General features: G+C 32.0%; 1 protein-coding gene across 1 annotated transcript; it reads left to right on the top strand.

Moving 5' to 3' along the window:
• The first annotated feature begins 15,255 nt into the window (after positions 1–15,255).
• On the top strand, positions 15,256–21,744 carry LOC141401043 (protein commissureless 1-like). Its single transcript, XM_073980859.1, has 2 exons — positions 15,256–16,110; positions 20,452–21,744. Exons 1-2 carry the CDS (start codon positions 15,594–15,596, stop codon positions 21,009–21,011), a joined length of 1,077 nt encoding a protein of 358 aa, XP_073836960.1. The 5' UTR covers positions 15,256–15,593; the 3' UTR covers positions 21,012–21,744.
• Positions 21,745–22,238: the final 494 nt, after the last annotated feature.

Raw genomic sequence — 22,238 nt, 5'->3', positions numbered from 1 at the left:
AAAATTCTCTGAATACACTAAATGGCGCCCGACATGGGGCAAAACAAAAATATTTCTATTTATTGTTGTCTTATTAGGAGGAAGGACATTATTTATGAAAGTTTTAAATTCATTGAATTAATCGAGCTTACATGACCTACACGGTGCTCTTGAAGCAACTTTAAATGGAAGGTGCTTACACCTGGGAAGTTTTTGCGGATTCTGAAACTACAATGTTCATAGATGAGAAAAATCAAAAAAACAAAAAAAAATCGCCGGAGCGCTTTTTAAACAAATCGCGATTCAAGTTGACATTTTTAAGGGTTTTTTAGGTTTTCATGATTTTACTGGAAAACCTCAAGTCCTATCGAAATAGGACTAAAGGAAATGTTGAAGCTATGAATGATAATTTCGCAGGTTTTAACGTTATTGAGATATAGAAGTTCAAATTGGGACAATGCATTGACTCTATCGCTACCTTATAAAACAATGTCATACATGGTGCGCCTTAACTAATTTTAAGTGAAAACCACTTACACCTGGGAAGTTTTTGCAGACTTTGAAACAAAAATGTTGATAGGTGAGAAAAACTCAAAAAACAAAAAAAATCGCCGGAGGGATTTTTACATAAATCGCGGTTAAAGTACACATTTTTAGGTTTATTTTAAGTTTTAGCAATTTTGCTTGGAAACCGCAAGTTTTATCGAAATGGGGCTAAAGAAAATTTTGTAGCTGTTAAATTTCTCTACAAGATTGTGCTTTATGATGTTTTCGTAGGTTTTACCGTGTTTAATGGTTCCGGGTCAATCCGGTACGAAAGAACCCGCTGCCGTGGGATTTGTCGACTTTTTCTCTTGCTATTCCCATAAAAATCAGGACAAATTATGTAAATATATTTTTATTATATTATTATTTATTACATTTCATTATCCAAAATTCCCTGAAAAACTTTAAACGGCGCCCGTAATTAAAAAAATCCTTCATCTTCTTAAATGCTACTTTATGTCGGTCTTAAAGTCTCCCTTAAGGTCGTTTACTAAGTATTCCCTCAAATGTTATGTTCATAGGTCCATCCATATAGAAATCGGTCATCCAGGAAATCGTCTACATATAAGGCGGATTGTACATCCTATGTTGAACCAGAGGGGAAATGTTAAAAAAACTTAGGGTGTTTTAATGTTATAACTGCTGGGTTACTATAGATAAACTAAACTCCAATTAATGACCATAAATGATTGGTCAAATATTTTTTTTTAATTTTCTCCCTTCCAATTTTTCCCTGCCGAATATTTCAAAATGGACATAGTGTCTCCATCTAGTGGCCATAGTTGCGTAAATCATAATGTGGGCACACAAACGATGTGTTGTAAAGAGCCTGTGTATATGCGTGTGTATGTGACTACACAGCAGAGTTATTGGCAGAAGCAATAGGAAACAATGTACATGGTAATACTTTTGAATTGGAAGTAAAACTCGCTTCAAGTATTTTAAAAAAAATATGAGAATTAAAATACCCAGAACATTTTAAAAAGAAGAATACCCTGTGAAAATTAGGAAAATATTGAAAAAATAAAAGATATTTTCCTATTTAAAATGACGTTAGAGATTGCCTATAAAAACAACTTTTATGAAGTTCTACAAAATGCTGCGGTGAAAGAAATGGGTTAAATTATACTTATCGAATGTTCTGCAAAGATTTAGAAGTCAAGTAAATCGTAAGACTACCGGATGATTTCTTTAAAATTTCTTACAGAATCTATTCCATATTTATACCCTCAACCTTTAGGCTAGAAATGGTATATACACTTTCATACGGGCAAAATGTGCCTCATCGAAATAATGGTTTTAGACCACAAGTATGTTTGAACGAAATGTGTTTCAGACAATTTGGAGATGATTTAGCAATGTCCGTCCGTCTGTCTGTCTGGCTGGTGCGCACGATAACTCTCGAACGGGTGAACCGATTCGGTTAAAATGTTGGCTTTCGTAATATTTTGTCCAAAATTAGTTTAAGTTCGAATATGAGCTATATCGGTCCACTCCTTCCGGTACCTCCCCCACAAAAGTTCCAAAATGATCGGAAAATTTGTGGGCACGATAACTCTTGAAGGGAGTAACCGATTTGGTCCATACTTTGAACCTCGTAAAATTTCTACCAGACTTAGATGAGGTTCCAATATGGACCCAATCGGACCACTTCTTCAGGTACCTTCCACACAAAATTTGGGATAAGTTCAGTTTAGGACCTGTTCTCGAATCGGTTTGATTTTTGTTGCAACAACTTGTATTCACTTCCCCCCATACGACGGTACAAGTTTCATCAGATGCAAGTCCATACTACCTGAGAAAATGGCCGGAAAGTTGCAAAAAGCCCCTATGACACCTTGTGTAGTGGTTGGAGCGCAAGATAACTCTCGAACGGATCTGTCGATTCGGTCCAAAATTCGGCCTTCGTAATATTTTATCAAAACATAGCTTAAATTCGAAGATGGGCTATATCGGTCCACTCCTTCAGGTACCTCCCCCACAAAACTTCAAAAATGTTCGGAAAAATTTTGCGCGCGATTACTCTTGAAGAAAGTGACCGATGTAATCCATATTTTGCACATCCTAATATATCTACCAGATATAGATCAGGTTCGAATATGGACTATATTTGTCTACTCCTTCTGGTACCTCTCACACAAAATTTCGGATAAGTTCACTTTTAGACCTGCTCTCGAATCACTTAAATTTTTGTTGAAGCGATTTGCATTCGCTACCTCCATTACGACGGTAAAAGCTTTTTCAGGGGCAAGTCCATATTTCTTGGGAAACAGACCGAAAGGTGTGAAAAACGCCTATGTCACCATATGTGGCGGTCGGAGAGCACGATAACTCTCGAACTGTTCAACCGATTTGTCCAACATTTGGTCTTCGTCATATTATATCCAAACTTAGTTTCATAGGCAATACCGGTCCACAACTTTCGGTACTTCTCCCCAATATGTAAAAAATGTCACTAAAATGCTAGGACGATATCACTTGAATGGGGCAACCAATTTGGTCCAAATTTTGGATCTCCTAATATTTTATCAAAATTTAGTTTAAGTTCTAAAATGGCCCATATCGTTCCTCCCTAAGGGTACTTTCGGTACTTCTCCCCAATATGTAAAAAATGTCACTAAAATGCTAGGACGATATCACTTGAATGGGGCAACCAATTTGGTCCAAACTTTGGAGCACCTAATATTTTATCAAAATTTCGTTTAACTTCTAAAATGGCCCATATCGGTTCTTCCTAAGGGTACCTGCTCTACAACAGTTCAACATTTGTGTCTTAGTGCAGTTAGTTCCTAATCCACATTTTTGTCGGCAAATTCAAATGTCCAAAAAGGGCCACAAAATTATGAAGAGACCTTAAATACATTCGATCTTTCCGGAGGTAAAAGTTTCGCTTCACATTGGCTGAGGGTATATAGCTGTCGGAAAAGCCGACTGACACTTTTTACTTGTTTTATTATTCAGAATAATAAAATCTTCATTATTCAAAATTCCCTGAAAACGTTAAATGGCGCCCGACATGGGGCCAAACGAAAAAAATTTCTAGTTATTGTTGTTTTATAAGGACGAAGGTCATTATTTATGAAAGTTTTAAATTCATTGAATTAATCGAGGTAACATGACCTAAGGAGTTTGTATTGAAAAAGTGAATTCTGGCGAAGTCCCACACGCCGAACCAATATGCTACGATCATTTTGCTGGGGGTTAGTCAGGCATATCAGGCACATCAGATGTGAATAATGGCTAGAAGGCAAGGGTGGAGTTTTGATAATTTCTACAGTTATAAAGTGTTTTTGAAGCCTTTTTTGAAAGTCCACCTAGTGTCTTGCCTGGAATCAGTTTTTCAATACATAAACATATACAATTGAAGGGGGGTTTCCTTCATAAATTGTAATGCCTTCTATTTCGGATAGGCTTGATAGATTGGCAGTGGCTTAGAACGCTAAGACGTCTGCAATATTGTCAGGTAGTTGAAGAGGACCCAGGTTTAAACCTGTAGTTTTGAAATTATGATTTCACGACTTTGTACAGGCTTCTTATGTACAAATTGAAATTAAAACCTTGAATTTTGATAATAAGGTTGCAAAATGTTGTCTATAAAAGACCTAGACCTCTAAATACTGTCATTTATGTGTTTTGAGACTCCAGCAATTTCGATATAGGCATTATTCACATATACATAAGTACATTTACATGCACTTTTAATGAGCTTATTTCCAGGAAATACGACATTAAAAAAATTAATTATGTTTTTGACTTTCTTTGGTTTGTAGATTTCTATGCAATAAACTTTTGAAGGTTTAAATGCGTCTTAAGCCGCTTTTTATTCCCAAGCAATTTGTTTTGAGGCTTGAAAATATTTCTAACAATATTCAACATTTTTTATTTTTCAAAAATGTTCCCAACGCATCTAAGGCAATCCACTTTTTGTCAAGTAAAGTCGTTTAACTTCTTCAACATTTTGTAGCAAGTTATCCATTACTTGTTTTTTTCGAAAAACACACGTAAAAGATTACGTCTTTTTTCATTTCATGAAAAAAATGTTTTAATGCAGGTTACTTTCCCAACGACATCCGCCGCCAAATGTTAACCTTTCACCTTGCAAGGCAACATTTGAACTAAAGAAATTTCCCATAATATTTTTGTGTGTCAAATGAGAGAGGAAGAGAACAAGTTGTAAAATAATTAAATTTCTCTCTGGCCCTCTCTCTCCAATATTATTCACTCTCATTTAAGACATTTCTCGGTTTGTGAGAAAATTTCCCTTTGGCACAACTCTCTTTCTCTCTGCCTTTATAAAACAGGTAGAATTTTTGTTCTTTGAGTCAAGAACTTTTATTGAGTGATTATAGATTTGCTGAGTGGGAGTGTGGGTGCCTGTTGTTGTTGCTTAGAATAAATATTGTAAAAGATTAAATGCAAGTGCATACGAGAATTTGAGTTGAGTTGAAAAGTTTTGGAGTGTTGTGCTTGAGAGTAGTGCATTTGTGTTGTGTTTGAGCTATTGAGTTTGGATTTTTATAATGATTGGAAGGGATTTTCAATTCAATCCATGGAATGGATTCTCAATCCAATCCATTGAGTAGTTAAGACAAACAGGTAGATTTATAATCAGAGTGGTATTTTTCTGCCCAGAGATTTTAATTGTAAATTGATTTTAACTCAGAAAAATTGAAAATATGTTAAATGCTCTTCTACTTGTGTTTGTTTGTTTGTTTATTGTCTCAATCGAGTATTTTTTCTGTTCTTTTTGAGAACACATTCAATCGCACACAAATCCTAACAGATGTTATTTTTGTGTCATAACCGATAGTATTCTGAAATAACAAACATATGACTTAAATCCACAATGTTGCAAGGATTTTCTTTTGGATATACACATTTGTAACATGTTTATTTTAATAGGATTAATAAAATATGGAAAATATGCAATGATTTTTTGTGTGGAAGTGCTTAAAATAATATACATATGTGATTATGAATATTATTATACAAAGAAGTGAAAAAGCAAAAATTCAGCAGAATTATGTATATAAAACAAGTAAAAAAGCGTTAAGTTCGGCCGGGCCGAACTTTTCATACCCTCCACCATAAAATATTCTGAACTAAAATGGAATAATTAGTTTTCATTCCTGTCCCCAACTTTAAGTGGGTACGTTAAAATGTCAGATGATGTACATAAAATGCTTCATTCGGGAGGCCCTTTTTTATGGAGCCTATATCTAACTATGTATGTTGACAATTTTTGGTGGGCTAGAAATTGGGAGGTACCGTTATATAGGGGTTATAATAAAACATGGACCTATGTTGACAGTTTTTGATGGAAGCCTTTAATGCCAAAAAATAAATAAAATTGTTGATGCAGATGTGTGGTGACCACTACAACCTTCAAATGTCAAATTGCAGTTAGTTCGGTTAAAAATTGTAGCTAAAATTGCCAAATTACTGAAAATTGGGAGGTACCTTTATATGGGAGCTATATCCGAACATGGACCTATGTTGACAATTTTTGATAGAGAGGTGTTGTGACCACTAAGACCTTTAAATGTCAAATTACTGCTAGTTCGGTTTAATATTGTAGCTAAAATCATCAAATTACTGAAAAATGGAGGTACTTTTATATGGGGGCTTTATCAATACATCGACCTTTCTTGACAATTTTTAGTGGACATGTGTGGTGACCACTAAGAATTACAAATGTCAAATGTTCAAATTACAGATACATAATTCGGTTAAAACTTGTAGGTAAAATTCTCAAAATACCGAAAATCGGGAGGTACCGTTATATGGGGCTATACCAAAACATGGACCTATGTTCATAATTTTTTCGAATATAAGTTATTTGGTCACTAAGAACCCTAAATATCAAATTATAGCTAATTCGGTCTAGAAATGTGCCATAAAACTTCAAAATACCTGAAATCGGGCGGTAACGTTATATGGGGGCTATTCCAAAACATGGACCTATACCCACAACTTTTGTTATATAAGGTTATTGATACTTAAGAACCCTAAATGTCAAATTATAGTTACATCGGTCTGAAAATTAAGCTAAAAAACGTCAAAATACCGTAAATCGGGGGTACCGTTATATGGGGGCTATAGCAAAACGTGGACCGATATAGCCCATCATCGAACTTGACCTGCCTGCAAACAAAAGACGAATTTTCCCAAAATTTCAGACAATTTGTGGTGACCACTAAGAACTTCAAATGTCAAATGTTCAAATTACAGCTAATTCGGTTAAAACTTGTAGGTAAAAATCTCAAAATACCGAAAATCGGGAGGTACCGTTATATGGGGCTATACCAAAACATGTACCTATGTTCATAATTTTTTCGAATATAAGTTTTTTGGTCACTAAGAACCCTAAATATCAAATTATAACTTATTCAATCTAGAAATGTGACTTAAATCGTCAAAATACCGTAAATCGGGGGGCACCGTTATATGGAGGCTATACCAAAACGTGGACCTATGTCCACTAGTTTTGTTATATAAGTTTATTGACACTTAAGAACCCTAAATGCCAATTTATAGCTAAATCGGTCTGAAAATGTAGCTAAAAAAGTCAAAATACCGTAAATCGGGGGTACCGTTATATGGGGTGTATACCAAAACGTGGACCTATGTCCACAACTTTTTTTATATAAGTTTATTGACACTTAAGCACCCTAAATGTCAATTTATAGCTAAATCGGTCTGAAAATGTTGCTAAAAACGTCAAAATACCGTAAATCGGGGGGTACCGTTACATGGGGGCTATACCAAAACGTGGACCTATGTCCACAACTTTTGATATGTAAGTTTAGTGACGCCTAAGAGCCCTAAATGTCAAATTATAGCTACATCGGTCTGAAAATGTAGCTAAAAACGTCAAAATACCGTAAATCCGGGGGTACCGTTATATGGGGGCTATACCAAAACGTGGACCTATGTCCACAACTTTTGTTATATAGGTTTATTGACACTTAAGAACCCTAAATGTCAAATTATAGCTACAGCATTCTGAAAATGTAGCTAAAAACGTCAAAATACCGTAAATCGGGGGGTACCGTTATATGGGGGCTACACCAAAACGTGGACCTATGTCCACAACTTTTGATATATAAGTTTAGTGACGCCTAAGAGCCCTTAATGTCAAATTAAAGCTAAATCGGTCTGAAAATGTAGCTAAAAACGTCAAAATACCGCAAATCGGGGGGTACCGTTATATGGGGGCTATACCAAAACGTGGACCTAAGTCCACAACTTTTGTTATATAGGTTTATTGACACTTAAGAACCCTAAATGTCAAATTTTAGCTACATCGGTCTGAAAATGTAGCTAAAAACGTCAAAATACCGTAAATCCGGGGGTACCGTTATATGGGGGCTATACCAAAACGTGGACCTATGTCCACAACTTTTGTTATATAGGTTTATTGACACTTAAGAGCCCTAAATGCCAAATTATAGCTAAATCGGTCTGAAAATGTAGCTAAACACGTCAAAATACTGTAAATCGGGGGGTACCGGTATATGGGGGCTATACCAAAACGTGGACCGATATAGCCCATCATCGAACTTGACCTGCCTGCAAACAAAAGACGCATTTTCCCAAAATTTCAGCGTTCTATCTCCATTTTTGTGGATGCTAGAGTGATTACCACAGACGGACGGACGGACGGACGGACGGACGGACGGACGTGCACAGATCGACTCAGAATTTTACCCTGATCAAGAATATATATACTTTATAGGGTCGCAAATGAGTATTTCAATGCGTTACAAACGGAAAAACAAACTTAATATACCCTCCATACTATGGTGGAGGGTATAAAAATTACAATTAAATGGTTTTTATGGAGCAAGAAAAAATGTTAGAAAAAGGAAAATCAGAAAATTTCAAGATCTACTGCCACTTAATAGCATACAGTTGGAAATTTCGTTGGGCGCCATTCTGTACCTTCAATCATAAGTTGATATACATACCTTTGGGATCATAGATTCGCCACATCGAAAATTATATCAAGAATTTTAAATATTGAGAAGGCTTTTTGATGAGTGGAAACATCTCTTTTTTTTAAGTCTGAAATAATTTTCGAAGAACTACTGTCATAGCAGGTATGGTTGGGCACCATTCAGTCCCTTGAATTGTTACTACATTCAATCAAGAGCTTGCATCGATTTCCACACCTCTTGGATTCCTTCTCACCAAAGGCCAATAGACCTTATGGAGCAAGAAAAACATTTTTAGAAAAACGAATATCAGAAAATGCAGATACAGTAAAATTGAGATAATTAGTACGCCAATATATCGAAAATCTCCATTATTCTTATGAACTGTCGGTCCCTTGAATCAATTTCTTCCTTTGCATTTCAATTCCTCTTGAACGAAACCCTCCATAATTTGTAAAAAATGACCGGTCTCTTGCTGAGGAATAAACTGAACTGAATAAACTGTGTTTTAAAATTTGATATATACTTAATTTAACTCATCGAATAATGGTTAAATATTTTGAACTGCAATTTTTGCTAAGAGTTTGTAGGTTTTCTAAATTAATTGGATAAAAAATTGTACCTAAAACTAAATACCTAATTTTTCATATCCAATATTGGTTAAATTGGGCGCCATTCTTGAACGTTCATACATTTTAACTAAGGGATTCTATTTGACGTTTTCTAACGCACTTAAATGCCAAATAAGGCTCCTAGCTCAATTTTGTATCTTAAGACTGAAATCACAAAATATCATTAGTTGGGCGCCATATCATCTATTTTGCAATTATTTTCTAAAGAGCTAGAAATATCAAATTTTGTTCACAAAAAAGATGTTATTCCTCTGGCTGAGGAATAAACTGAATTCTGCTGTGTTTCAAAATTTGAGATATATGTACTTAATTTAACACAGCGAATAATGATTAAATATTTTGAGCTGCAATTTTTGCTAAGAGTTTTTCTAATTTTTCATATTCAATATGTGTTAAATTGGGCGCCATTCTTGAACGTTCATACATTTTAACTAAGGGATTCTATTTGACGTTTTCTAACGCACTTAAATGCCAAATAAGGCTCCTAGCTCAATTTTGTAACTTAAGACTGAAATCACAAAATATCATTAGTTGGGCGCCATTTCATCTATTTTGCGATTATTTTCTAAAGAGCTAGAAACATCAAATTTTTTCCATAAAAAATGCTACAAAGGTCTTTAGCAGTTTAAGTGGTCGATTTGAGAAAATTTAAGGTACAAACATAGACTAATGAACATACGGACGACGGATTACTCAATTTTTTCGCGGTCAAGTCACTCAATCCCGAAAACTCAAAAAAGTTCGAAGACGATTTTTGGGGGAAATTACAATATTTGCTTGGATATTTTTATGTGAGGATATAGTTCCCATCAAAAACTATCCCCTTGTAGTCTTTTGCTAGAATAAAATATTTATTAACTTGTATTTTTTTGGCATTTTATATTGAGTTTCTTAGTTGCCACACTCAATTCGAACATAGTCGGTGAGAGCATTCCGGCGTCTATGTCTTTATTAGTCTGTGGTACAAACACATGCAGTCGTGAAAGATATCGTATTAGGTATTATCAATCGTGTACGAATGGGTGTAAGCAATGAAGCCAAAACCGCGGAAACGCTTGGTTTCGGGAATCTTCATTACAAAAATATCTGCAAAGTTACCCAATATTCCGAAATAACATTTCATATTTGTTGACGTAGAAGCTTAACATTTTGCCAGGGCATCTATTTTAGATTTTTGTATCAGCTTCCATAAAAAATGAATTTTGGGTTACGGCATCGGGCATGATGGTGACGATATACACTCAGAGTGGTATCATATCTTTCTTAGGTCTTCAAAACCCTCTCATACTATTGAAACTTTATGTACTTTTTAGGAAATTAATTTTAAATCAATAATCTGGAGTAATGTTGCAATCGTTAGCTGTTCCAATGCTAAGGTCCTCTTTCCTGGCACGTTGCACTAATTTTTTTCTGAGCTGAACTGAGTTTAAATATCGGTTTCAGTTTTAGTCATATACAATGTTACTCACGCTTTTTCTTGCTGGAAAATGAAAACAGTTTAAACTCTCCAAACGGGATTTGAATTAATACAGATATTCAATTTTCTGCTTGAAGTAGTTTCACTAGCCCCAGGTATAGTTAGAATTCTGTTCATAGTAACGGTTGCAAATGAGTTATACCATTCACAATAAGATGGAGTTTTTTTGTATTGTTGAAAATATTTATGGCAGATATTTAAAAAAAAAAACTGCTTTAACCGACTGCCATTTTATTCATTTTATCTCGTTCTAAGTGATAGGCTAGCACATACATATTTGCACTGCTCTTAGAAAGTGGATAACCTCCATTGAGCCTCTATATAAACCAAGAATCAAATCGAAGATCCACTGTATAGGTTTCAGTTCCCTTTTGGTAAGGGAATTGGGGTATATCTATCAGCAGAAAAAAGTCTGGAGTCAAATGTGATTCTGAAATATTTATATTAGGTCAAACTTGGTCTTTAGTCTTTTATCAGATACGACTTAAGCAAGAATGCCATGCTTCTTATGTGTCGAGGCCTTTTGTCTTCTATGTGACAGAGGTACTGCTAACCTCTTATCAACTAAGAATACCGGTTTGATAAAGTTCTGAATTGATGTATTTTTGTCTGTTTTCGTAAGCAAACATGCTAGAAGTGGCAAGAAAATTTCTATTACGGTTCGCCCTACCTAAAAATATATCAAGCCAGAACACTATATTTAGTTTCCTTACAATTCCCGTTTTTGTTTTTGTTTTTTTTCAAATCGATACATAGGAATGACTTTCGACAATATTATCCACTTAAAGAGATAACGTTTCAGTAAGATTTTTTGTGGCAACTGTTGGAAAAAACGTTGGGCGCCACTCTGTACCTTAAGTATTAAAAATTCATTTGGACGTCAATTTGCACACCTTTTGGATTCATAGATTCTCACAAAAAGCCTAAATTTGCATCATGAACTCTTGAAAATCGAGTTCGAGAAGTATACAAAAGGTCAGAAAACATTGATGTCAAGGAAGTCTCCATGACCCTTCAGGTTTGCTGGTAGAAAATGTATTTTTTAACTCTAACAAGTAGGAAAAGCGTTAAGTTCGGTCGTTCCGAACTTTTTATACCCTACACCACAAATTTCAGCCATTTCGGTGGATTAATGTGCCCACAACCTTCAAAATAGCGAAAATCGAGGCCAAAATACCGAAAATCGGGAGATATGGTCCTATGGGGGCTATATCAAAACGTAGACCTATATAAACCTTTTATGGTAGAAATATTTCTTAGCCTCTGGAAATACAAAGTTAAAACCGATTCTGTTGTCATATGGGACTAATACATTTAAAAATTATGGGGGCTATACCAAAACGTGGACCTATATAAACCAACTTTGGTAGGAGTGTTTTTTGGCCTCTGAAGACACAAAATACCAAATTACAACCAATTCGGTGGTAAAATAGGACAAATATCTCAAAAATTCCTTAAAACGACGACGCGTCGCGCGTCATTTTGTATGGTGGCTATACGAAAGCGCGGACCTACATAGCCCGCTTTCAATACCAAAAGTCCTACGTACAAATAATAGACTTTTCCCAACATTTCATCCACCTACGTCAATCCGTTCGGACGCTAGAATGATTTCCTCAGACGGACAGACGGACGGACATGGCTATATCGATGTAGAATTGCACGCTGATCAAGAATATATATACTTTGTGGGGTCTACAATGATTATTTCGAGTAGTTACAAACGTAGTGACAAACTTAATATACCCCCATCCTATGGTGGAGGGTATAAAAAAATTCTTTAAAAACTATTGCTCATCATGGCATGCAGTTGCAAATTACGTTGGGCGCCATTCTACAACTTAAGTTGTAAAGATTCGAGCCAATCAAGAGCTTGAATTAATTTCCATACCTCGTTATTACTAAGGGCTTCAAAATTTCGAAAATTGTAAGGAGAACTTAAAAATGTTAAGTCGGAAAAACGTAAATTAGTTTTTTAAGTGCTGCACTCAGTCTCGTCCGTGAAAACCCCTTGTCTTTTTAGGGATATCTATGGAATTTTTCTTACTTTTTTAAAATCTGAAAAATATTTCAAAAATAATTCGCTTTGTACCAAAGACCTAAATTTGTATAGTGAAGTTTAGAAAATCGAGTGCGAGAAATATACAAAGGTTTTAATCTAAAAGAGATGAAATCATTGATGTGAGGTAGGTCTAGCCATGGCCTTTCAGGGCTGTTGGTAGAAAATATATTTTTAACTCTGAAAAATTGTTTAAAAAATACTGCTCATCATGGCATACAGTTGCAAATTAAGTTGGGCGCCATTCTGCAACTAGAAAATCGAGTTTGAGAAGTGTACAAAAGGGTTAAAATCATTGATGTAAGGGAAGTCTTTCCATGACCCTTCAGGGATGTCGGTAGAAAATATATTTTTTTAACTTTAAAAAATTTCTTTAAAAACTACTGCTCACCATGGCATACAGTTGCAAATTACGTTGGGCGCCATTCTGCACCTTAAGTAGTAAAGATTCAAGCCAATCAAGAGTTTGAATCAATTTCCACACCTGTTGTTACTAAGGGCTTCAACATTTGTAAAAATTATAAGAAGAACTTAAAAATACTTAAACGGAAAATCGTAATTTTTATTTTTTTTGAGTGCTGCACTCAGTCTCGTCAGTGAGGAACCCCTTATCTTTATAGGGATATCTACGGAATTTTTCTTACTTTTTTAAAATCTGAAAAATATTTCAAAAATAATTCACATTGTACAGCTTTTGGATTCTTACGAAAGACCTAAATAGGTATCATGAAGTTTAGAAAATCGAGTGCGAGAAATATGCAAAGGTTTTAATCTAAAAGAGCTAAAATCACTGATGTGAGGTAGGTCTACCCATGGTTTTTTAATGAGGAACATCTTCTCTAAGGCCTTGTGTAAAATTCATAAATTTCTGATCAACTTTTGAAATAACCATGAAAATAATTTGTTAAGTTTTATTTTTATTTCCACAATGTTTTTTGAAAAGTTAATATTGAATAGTTCAAAGAATTTTGTTTTTAATTCCTTTTTTATTTGTATAAGAATATCTTCAAATTATTTAATATCAATTTCTTATATATTTGGTTCTGATACAATTTCATACCAGTTGGGCGCCACATTTTTTTTTCTGAAAATTTACCTTATTTCAAATTGAGAAATTTTTCAAAGATAATTTACTAAGGAAATACTTCTTACAACTCTTGCCTTACTTCCTTTTGATCTCAGGTATAGCAGAGGATAAGCAATCATTTTCTATATCAAGCCTTGTTTTTTCGATATCTATATTATATTTCATAATTTTGCATTGGCAAAACACCTGTGAAACGGCTACTTGAAACATTTTTGTCATATAAAAACCATGTCCGTTTTGTTCGCCCTTCTGTTAGTTTTTGCAAATATCCGGTGATATCCAATAACCCACTGGTAATGCATCCAACTAACCAACCAACCATTCATCCATCCATTCATATTTTATGCAAACATTCTCTGTTTGGTGACCTTTTTGTTCTTCGGCACAAGTTCTTCCGGTTTGCAACATATGGCTGGCTGGCTATCCAATGGTTTTTAAATATTTAAACAGCCGAAGGATGTCAAGCACAAAAAAGTATCAAATTTCCATAAGAAGGTGCAAAATTGTTTGCATTACATCCATGCCATCCATCTCTTTTGGGAGAGATGGATTTTTTTTTATTAAATTCATCCTTCAATTACTTTAATTTCTCTTTTAAATTTTTGTGTTCTTTTTTTCGGGAATTTAATTTTGAGTTAACGCAGTATCTATCCTCGGTAAGCGTAGCCGAAAGAATGTAGGTCAGTAATACTTCAAGTTAAATTCATGGCAAATAACACTTTAAATCCTAGGAGATTTCTTTCGGTTTTTGTTACTCCTACAAATTACCAACAATAACAAACACCTACTCTATGGACTGTTGAGAGATAGAGCCAGGGAGTGGTAGGATAAAAAGAGATATCCTTAAGAAAATAAATACAGTTCTCTGAAGCAAAAGAAAAACAAGATTTTCTCTGAGCCTGAGGATAACAAGAAAATGCAACAGCAAACAAAAACAAACTACAATGCAAGGATGCTCTCACATTTTGATTTTTGGTAATGCTAAGATGGTCCTTCGGTTGATAAATAACGGCTGTTATAGGGAAGTTGTGTATAGGTTATGTTTGTTGTCACGAAAACGAAGCTTGGTGGACACGAGTGCTCCAGTGCATTCATTGTGTTGTGGGAAATTTATTTCTTGCTCTTTCTCTCTCTGCTAAACATGCACTCTTGATCTCTTCTATCCATTGCTCAGTGACCAACCTGTTACAAACAATAGAAATGCCATTACAAAGGCCACCATATGGCAAAGGGTCTGGTATGGTGAGAGAGACAGAGTGCTTGAACCACATTGGTGATGGGGAGAGCGAGAGAGAACAAAATTTCCAATTTCCTTTAACATTGCCTATTCGTTGTGCGGCTGAATTTAACCCAGTGTGGTCTTTTGTGTGGCACTGAGAGAGCGAGAGAGCATTTGTATCTTTCAGTTACACAGAGCACTGGTATCTGTGGGATATTTGGAGTGCCTGTGTGTACAAAAACAACACTCACATTGTCCAAAAAATGCAACGTGCTTGGCATGAATCGAAACTAAACACTATGGCCCATAACTTGAAATCAGTTTCATTCTAGACACCATACAAGACGGTCATGTTTTGGGAAAACTAAAAATTATACATTTTCCGTAAAAACATAAAACCGAAATTCATAACAAAATTACGACAACAGAAAGACGTGTTGGAAAGAAAAAGACGTAACGAAAAATCAAAACAGAGAGAAAATATTTCAAAGTGAAAAATTAAAATTCTAAAAATTATTCAAAATTAAAAACAAACAAAAATCCAATGTTTTGTGTTATGAGAAAAAAGTGAAAAAAATTATTAAAAAATTTTAATAAAAAAATCAAAACCAAAAATTATTGAATACCAAAAAAATTAAAAACACAAACCAAAACACAATGTCTTCAACCATGGATTACCTAGAGGATACCACCACCACCATCTTACCACCTATCACCACCACCACCCCCACAATGGAACCAATGACTGCTTCACCCACAATTATGGATATGTGGATGTCGCAGCTGCAAAAAGATCATCCTGAAATTTCATTTGTTGTGCCCAGTGAACATGATAATCATCACATTGATAATATGATGAATTTCAAACGTTTGCTGGAAAAAGTGGGCAATACCGCTTATGACACAATTTCGGCGGAACATCAATATCACTCGGGCATTGTTGATTCATTGGGTCAACCTATAACCCATGAGCAAATTTCAAATAGTGCTGTTTTAAATATGGCCGATTTGAAAACTCTTTCGGGATGGGAAAGATTTTTTGCCGGAGCTGATATGAATTCGTTGATTAATTATTTGTGGGTTGGTGTCGTCACATCGCTGGTCATCTTGACAGTGATATTTGTTGTGTTCAGCTGTTATTTCTATCGCAAATTTCGTCAATGGAAAAAATGCAGTAAGTATTTTTATTTATTATTGAAAAATTTAATATTTTTCTAGAGGAAAAAAATAAGGCAGAAAATTTAGGGAAAATAAAAAATAGAAATATTGCAAAAAATGGAAAATAGCTTGGAAAATAGTGTTGGGAAAACATAATGGAAAATAGAAAAAAATATAAAAACCTTAGAAATAGATTTAAATGTTTTTAAATAAATTTTGGAAAAAAATAAGGCAGAAAATTAGGGAAAATAAAAATTAGAATTATTTAAAAAAAGTGGAAAATAGTTTGAATCGAAAATAGAAAAAAAAAAAACATTAGAAACAAATTTCAATATTTTAAATAAATTTTAGAAAAATTAAAATAAAAAAATGTTGAGGAAAAAATAATGGAAAATAGAAAAAAAATATAGAAACATTAGAAAAAATTTAAATATTTTAAAATAAATTTTAGAAAAAATAAGACAGAAAATTAGGGCAAATAAAAATTAGAATCATTTAAAAAATGGAAAATAGTTTGAATTGAAAATAGAAAAAAATATATAAAAAATGAGAAACAAATTTAAATATTTTTAAAAAAAATTAAAAAAATCATGAAAAAATAAGGCAGTAAATGAGGAAAATAATTAAAATTGTAAATATTAAAAAAAGATAGGAAAATAGGTCAGAAATGTTGAAAAAAGATAATGAGAAATGGAGAAATATTTTAAAAACGTTAGAAGAAAATTTAAATATTTAAAAAAATATTAGAAAAATAAAAAAAACTAATTTTTTCTAGAGGAAAAATAAGGCAGAAAATTAGGAAAAACAAAAATTGTAAATATTGAAATAATGGGTTACAAATAATGAAAAAAGCTATTGAAAAATGTGAAAATATTTAAAAACTTTGGAAAAAAATTTAAATCATTTAAAATACATTTTTGAAAATTTTAAAAATATTTTTATAAATTTTTGAATATTTTAACTGAAAAAATAAAAATATGTTTTTAAAGAAATTTAAAAAAATTTCACATATTTTAAAATAATGTTTAGAACTTTCAAAATATTTCAAAGAAGTTCTAAAAATTATTTTAAAATATTAAACATATGTATTTGTAAAATAATTTTTTATAACATATTTTTTATTTTCCAATTTAAGTATTTCAAAAATTTAAAAAAGGTATTATACAATTTTTAAGAATTTGTTTTAAATATTGAAATTTGTTTCTAATGTTTTTGTTATTACTATTTTTTTTAAATACATTTTGGAAAAAATTTGTAATTTTTAGCTAATTTTTGTAGAGGAAAAAATAAGGCAGAAAATTAGAAAAAAATTAAAATCGTAAATATTAAAAAAATATAGGAAAATATAGTTAGAAATATTGAAAAATGCAAATGAAAAATGTGAAAATATTTTAATAACATTAGAAAAAAATTAAATAATTTCAAATAAATTTAAAAAATTTTAAATATATTTTTTATAAATTTTTGAATATTTTAATTGAAAAAATGAAAATATGTTTATGAAGAAATTTTATTAAATGTTAAGTATATTAAAATAATTTGTAGAAATTTCAAAATATCTCAAAGAAGTTCTAAAAATTATTTTAAAATATTAAACATTTTTGTAAAAATATTTTTTTATAAAATATTTCTTATTTTCCAATTTAAGTATTTCAAAAATTAAAAAAAAATATTATACAATTTGTAGGAATTTGCTTTAAATATTTAAATTTTTTTCTAATGTTTTTTATTATTACTACATATTTTTTGAAAAATAATTGAAAAAAATTAAAAAAATAAAAATGTGCGAATAAATAAAAATTTTGTTAAAAAAATAATTAAAGTAAAAATATTGAAAAAATAGGCAAATGTTACCCAATATAATATTTTTTATAATTTCAAACATTTTTAATTTTTATGTGCTCGTTTTTATTGTTTATTGTTTTTAAATAACTTTTTTTGGAAAAATAATTAAAGGAAAAATATTGAACAAAAATAGGCAAACGTTACACAAAAGTTAAAAAATAGCAAAAATAGAAGATTAAAAAAATATTTTGATATTTTTATTGTTTCCAAAATTTTTCTTGATGTGCTTTTAAAAACAATAAATTTCTTTAGAAAAATAATTTAAGTAAAAATATTGAACGAAAATTGGCAAATGTTACAAAAAAATCAAAAATAGCAAAAAATAGAAAAATTTAAACAAAAAAATATTTTGATATATTTTTGTTTCCAAAATTTTTCTTTTGATTTTTTTTTAAATTCAACATTTCCTTTGTTGGGAAATTTTTATTTTCGCCCAAAATCGAAAGTTTGTATTTTATTTTCATTTATCTCCATAAAAATTATGCAAATCCGTCAAAAACAAAAATATCCCTAAAATGTCCCAAAAGGGAAATTTTGATTTTTTGGCTTCAAACGATTTATTTTTTCTTACAAATAACAAAAATTAAAAAATTTCTTAAAAACTCTTGAAAATAAAAATTTCCCCATAAGGGAAATTTGTAGTTATCAACGAAAAAATTTCCAAAAAATTGTTTTTAATTCCATAAAATTAAACAAAAAATACAAAATTCTTAAACCTCAACATTTTCTACTTAAAAAAATATTTTTCATTTTAAAATATGTATTTCCTTTTAAAATTGTTCTCATTAAGGAAATTTGTAGTTATCATGAAAAAATTCCAAAAAAAAACTATTTTAAATTCTTTAAAATTGACGCAAAAATACAAAATTCTTAAATCTAAAATTTTTTACTTGCAAATATTTTTGATTTAAATATTTTTATATCTCCTTTTAAAAATTTCCCATTTTCCAAATTCATAAATGTTTTATCAAAATAGGCCACCATAAATATAAACTCCATTTGTTTCCTCCTCTCCCCCTATTTCCAATTAGATTTCCATTTTTAACACATAGCCTTTAGGAGTTTTTGTTTATGTGTACCTAAAAAATATTGCCTATTTTAAGGCGCAATATTAACAATAAATATTTCACATACACAAAAGGCCACATCAATTTTCCTCCACATAGTCGTCAAAGGGGGGAGGGAAACTCAATCATTTGTTTTACATAGCGTCGGAAAAAATGACAGTAATCAACAACATTTTAGTATCTCCATTCCATGATTATGGAGGGTGACATAAAACAAAATGTCTTGACAAATTTACTTTTTTTATGAAGTCTCATTTTTTTATTTTTTATTAAAATTACAAGAAAAAGTCAAAGAAAATAAAGCTTTTAAGGTATCCATTACACAAGGCACAACAGGTGCCTTACCTTACTTATTTTCCTCTTGGCAAGGAAAAAAAACTTTTGTTCATCTTTCCATAAATAATTGATTTATGTTACTTTGAAATTATTGTTTGAGACTTGTCAAAGGTTCCTTGAAAAAACTTTCTTTAACAAAATCAAAATTGTTTGCCCTAATTTACTTGTCTAATTAGGTTTAGACTTGAACCTCCTCCACACACAACCTGTCACTTATTGTCTTGTTCGGCGAAGTTTGGCTGTTGTTTATTTTACCACCTACCGAAGATTTAAGGAAAATTTATTGTTTTAGGCATACCATCCCTCCACTGCCATCACTTCTTCTTTCTTCTTTGCCACAATTTCCCCATGAATAAATAAGTTAGCTAACATACTTTTAGGCTTAACCTATTTAATGTCTAACACAAACACACCCCATTCCTTTTGTTCGTATACAGTTTGGCAGTTTGTCAGTTTCTACTTAACAGGTAGATTAGGGTTTATTTGTAATCAATTAGTTAGTTGTAGCAAAGGCGAAGAGATACAACTTTTCTATGTAAATATTTTATGTTTTTTTGTTGTTTTTTCTAACTAAGCCTTAGCGTAGGCCCTTGATTTTGCCTCAAGTCGTTTGGTGTTGTTTGGCTTCTTCGGCTTTTTTTCGATCTTAATTAAGATGTAAATAATGAAAATGTTTGTTACCTGGCGGCCATAAATTATGGCAAATGGTCTACAAATAAAGAAAAATGGGAAATTTGTTACATTTTTACCTCTACATGTGTGTGGTAGCATGTGTGTTGAGATTTATTTATTTCTAGGGGATTAAAATAAATTTAAGATTTTTTGCTGTTTCTGAAAAATAAAAAAAAAATAAAAAAGTTTGCCTAAAAGTAGGCACCACCTTTTGTTTCCATTGAAAGTCAGCCTAAATGTAGGCACCACTTTTGTTAATTTGTTAGATTCTATTCTTTATTAAAATTCTTGCATTTAAATTGCATCCTAAAATTAGGCACCACATTTTGTAGTTTTTCTGCCTTATTCCTTTATTTCTTCTCCTTTCCTTTTATCACCAAAATTTATTTTTTTTGCATTTTTATTAATTTCTTGTTTCTCTTTTGTTTTCCTTTTAGATAAAGACATTCGCGCCCATCTGAACAATGACATGTATCCTGGCACAATTGTACCCTGTGATGCTGCTGTAAATCCCGAAGCTGCCTACTATCAAATGCCACCACCTCCACCGCCATGCTATACCATTGCCACTGGCTTGCCCACTTATGATGAGGCCTTGCATCATCAACAACAACATTTTGCCTTTGGCATGAAATTCATTTATCCCACATTGGCCGCTGTGCATCATCAGGCTTCGAACTTGATGAGCTCCTGGGAAAAATACGATATGCAAAGCAACAAGCAAAAACAAGCTGAGAAAAAGACTACTGCCTCAAGCCCCAGCAAAGTAGCCAAATGTAAATCATCGTCATCATCATCGTCGGCAGCAGTAGCAACACAAACCAATGTCAGCAAATCCTCAGCCACGGATTTGTTATTGCCACCCTGCTATGATGTGACAGCTTCAATGGCTTTGTTGGCACCTGAGGAGCCATGTGACAATGTTTGCATCAATATTCCAGTGGAGCACAGCAGTACGGAAGCCTCCAGCGATTTAACAGACATCATAACTGTGTGATTATCCTGTTAAGCCGCACACACACACATTCACACACACAAAAGGATCAAACACTCCATCACAAAACTGTTTAAACGTGTAAATAGTAAAACTGTGTAAATAACGAAACCAAAAACATTGCACTTTGGGATAATATTTTTTTAGATTTAAAGGAAAAATCGATATAATTTAAATAATTTTTATTTAATTTTATTTTTAATGTATAAAAATATTTTTGTGTAAATTTCTTGTTTATGTTAAAATTTATTTTATTTCATTATTTTTTTTTTTCATTTTCAAACAACCAAGACTGAATAGTTTATTTTTTATTATTTTTCTTTTCATTTTTTATTTTTTATTAATTTTAAGTTATTTAAAAAAAGTTAATGTAAAAAGTTCCAATTGTTAGTTGTTAGTTATTACAATTTTAAGTTATATTTTAAAAATCGAAAAAAGAAAAAACCTGGCCCAAAAAAGGGCCAACAACAAAATACAAAACACAAATTCTTAAAAAATTTAAATCTTTTGTTTGTTTTTATTTTCTTTCTTTATGTTATGATTTTCCAAACACACAAAACTACAAAAAAAAACTTAAAAAAAATCCTAAAGGTTCTCACAAGGCATTGACACCTCCACCTCATTACATCCATCCAACACACAAAACAAAAAAAAAAAAAAAAAAAAACAAAAAACATCAACTCCATTAAAGGTTTCATACAAAAAAACTTAACTCCATTTCAACAAAGAAAAAAAACCTCCACATTTTGCTCAGCACATTGTTACATACCTTTCACCTCCACCCCTTCACCCACCCACTCATTCGCTCACTCATTCACTTACATACACAACAAACTCTCCTCCCCCCACAAGATTTTTTCTATATAAAAAATAAACCTACAGCACAAAGTGTTACAATTCTTCTTGAACGAAAAATAAGTAAAATTTATTAAATAACAAACCGAAATTCCTGATAGAAATTCTATACAAATATTTAAATGAAATATGAAAAAATAAGAATAATAAAATGGAGAAAAAAATTCTAATTATAAAAAATGGAGTGTATTTGTTATTTTACAAGCAGATACCAAGAACCAAGGTAAACCTAATAGGAAAAAGGTGTGTATTTGGATGTGATGGTTTATAAAAGTATACAATACAAACTATATGTATTGAAAGCCTAAATGTATGCTTTATTGCGTGTTGCTCCTTTGTTTTTGTTTTGAATGTATGCATTGTTTCCTGTGCTTC

Source organism: Musca autumnalis, unplaced genomic scaffold (assembly GCF_047663935.1).
Source record: "Musca autumnalis isolate F117 unplaced genomic scaffold, ASM4766393v1 scaffold_4, whole genome shotgun sequence".
Classification (NCBI taxonomy): domain Eukaryota; kingdom Metazoa; phylum Arthropoda; class Insecta; order Diptera; family Muscidae; genus Musca; species Musca autumnalis.
Note: the sequence above shows the minus strand (reverse complement) of the source record. Positions and strands in the feature narration are given on the sequence as shown.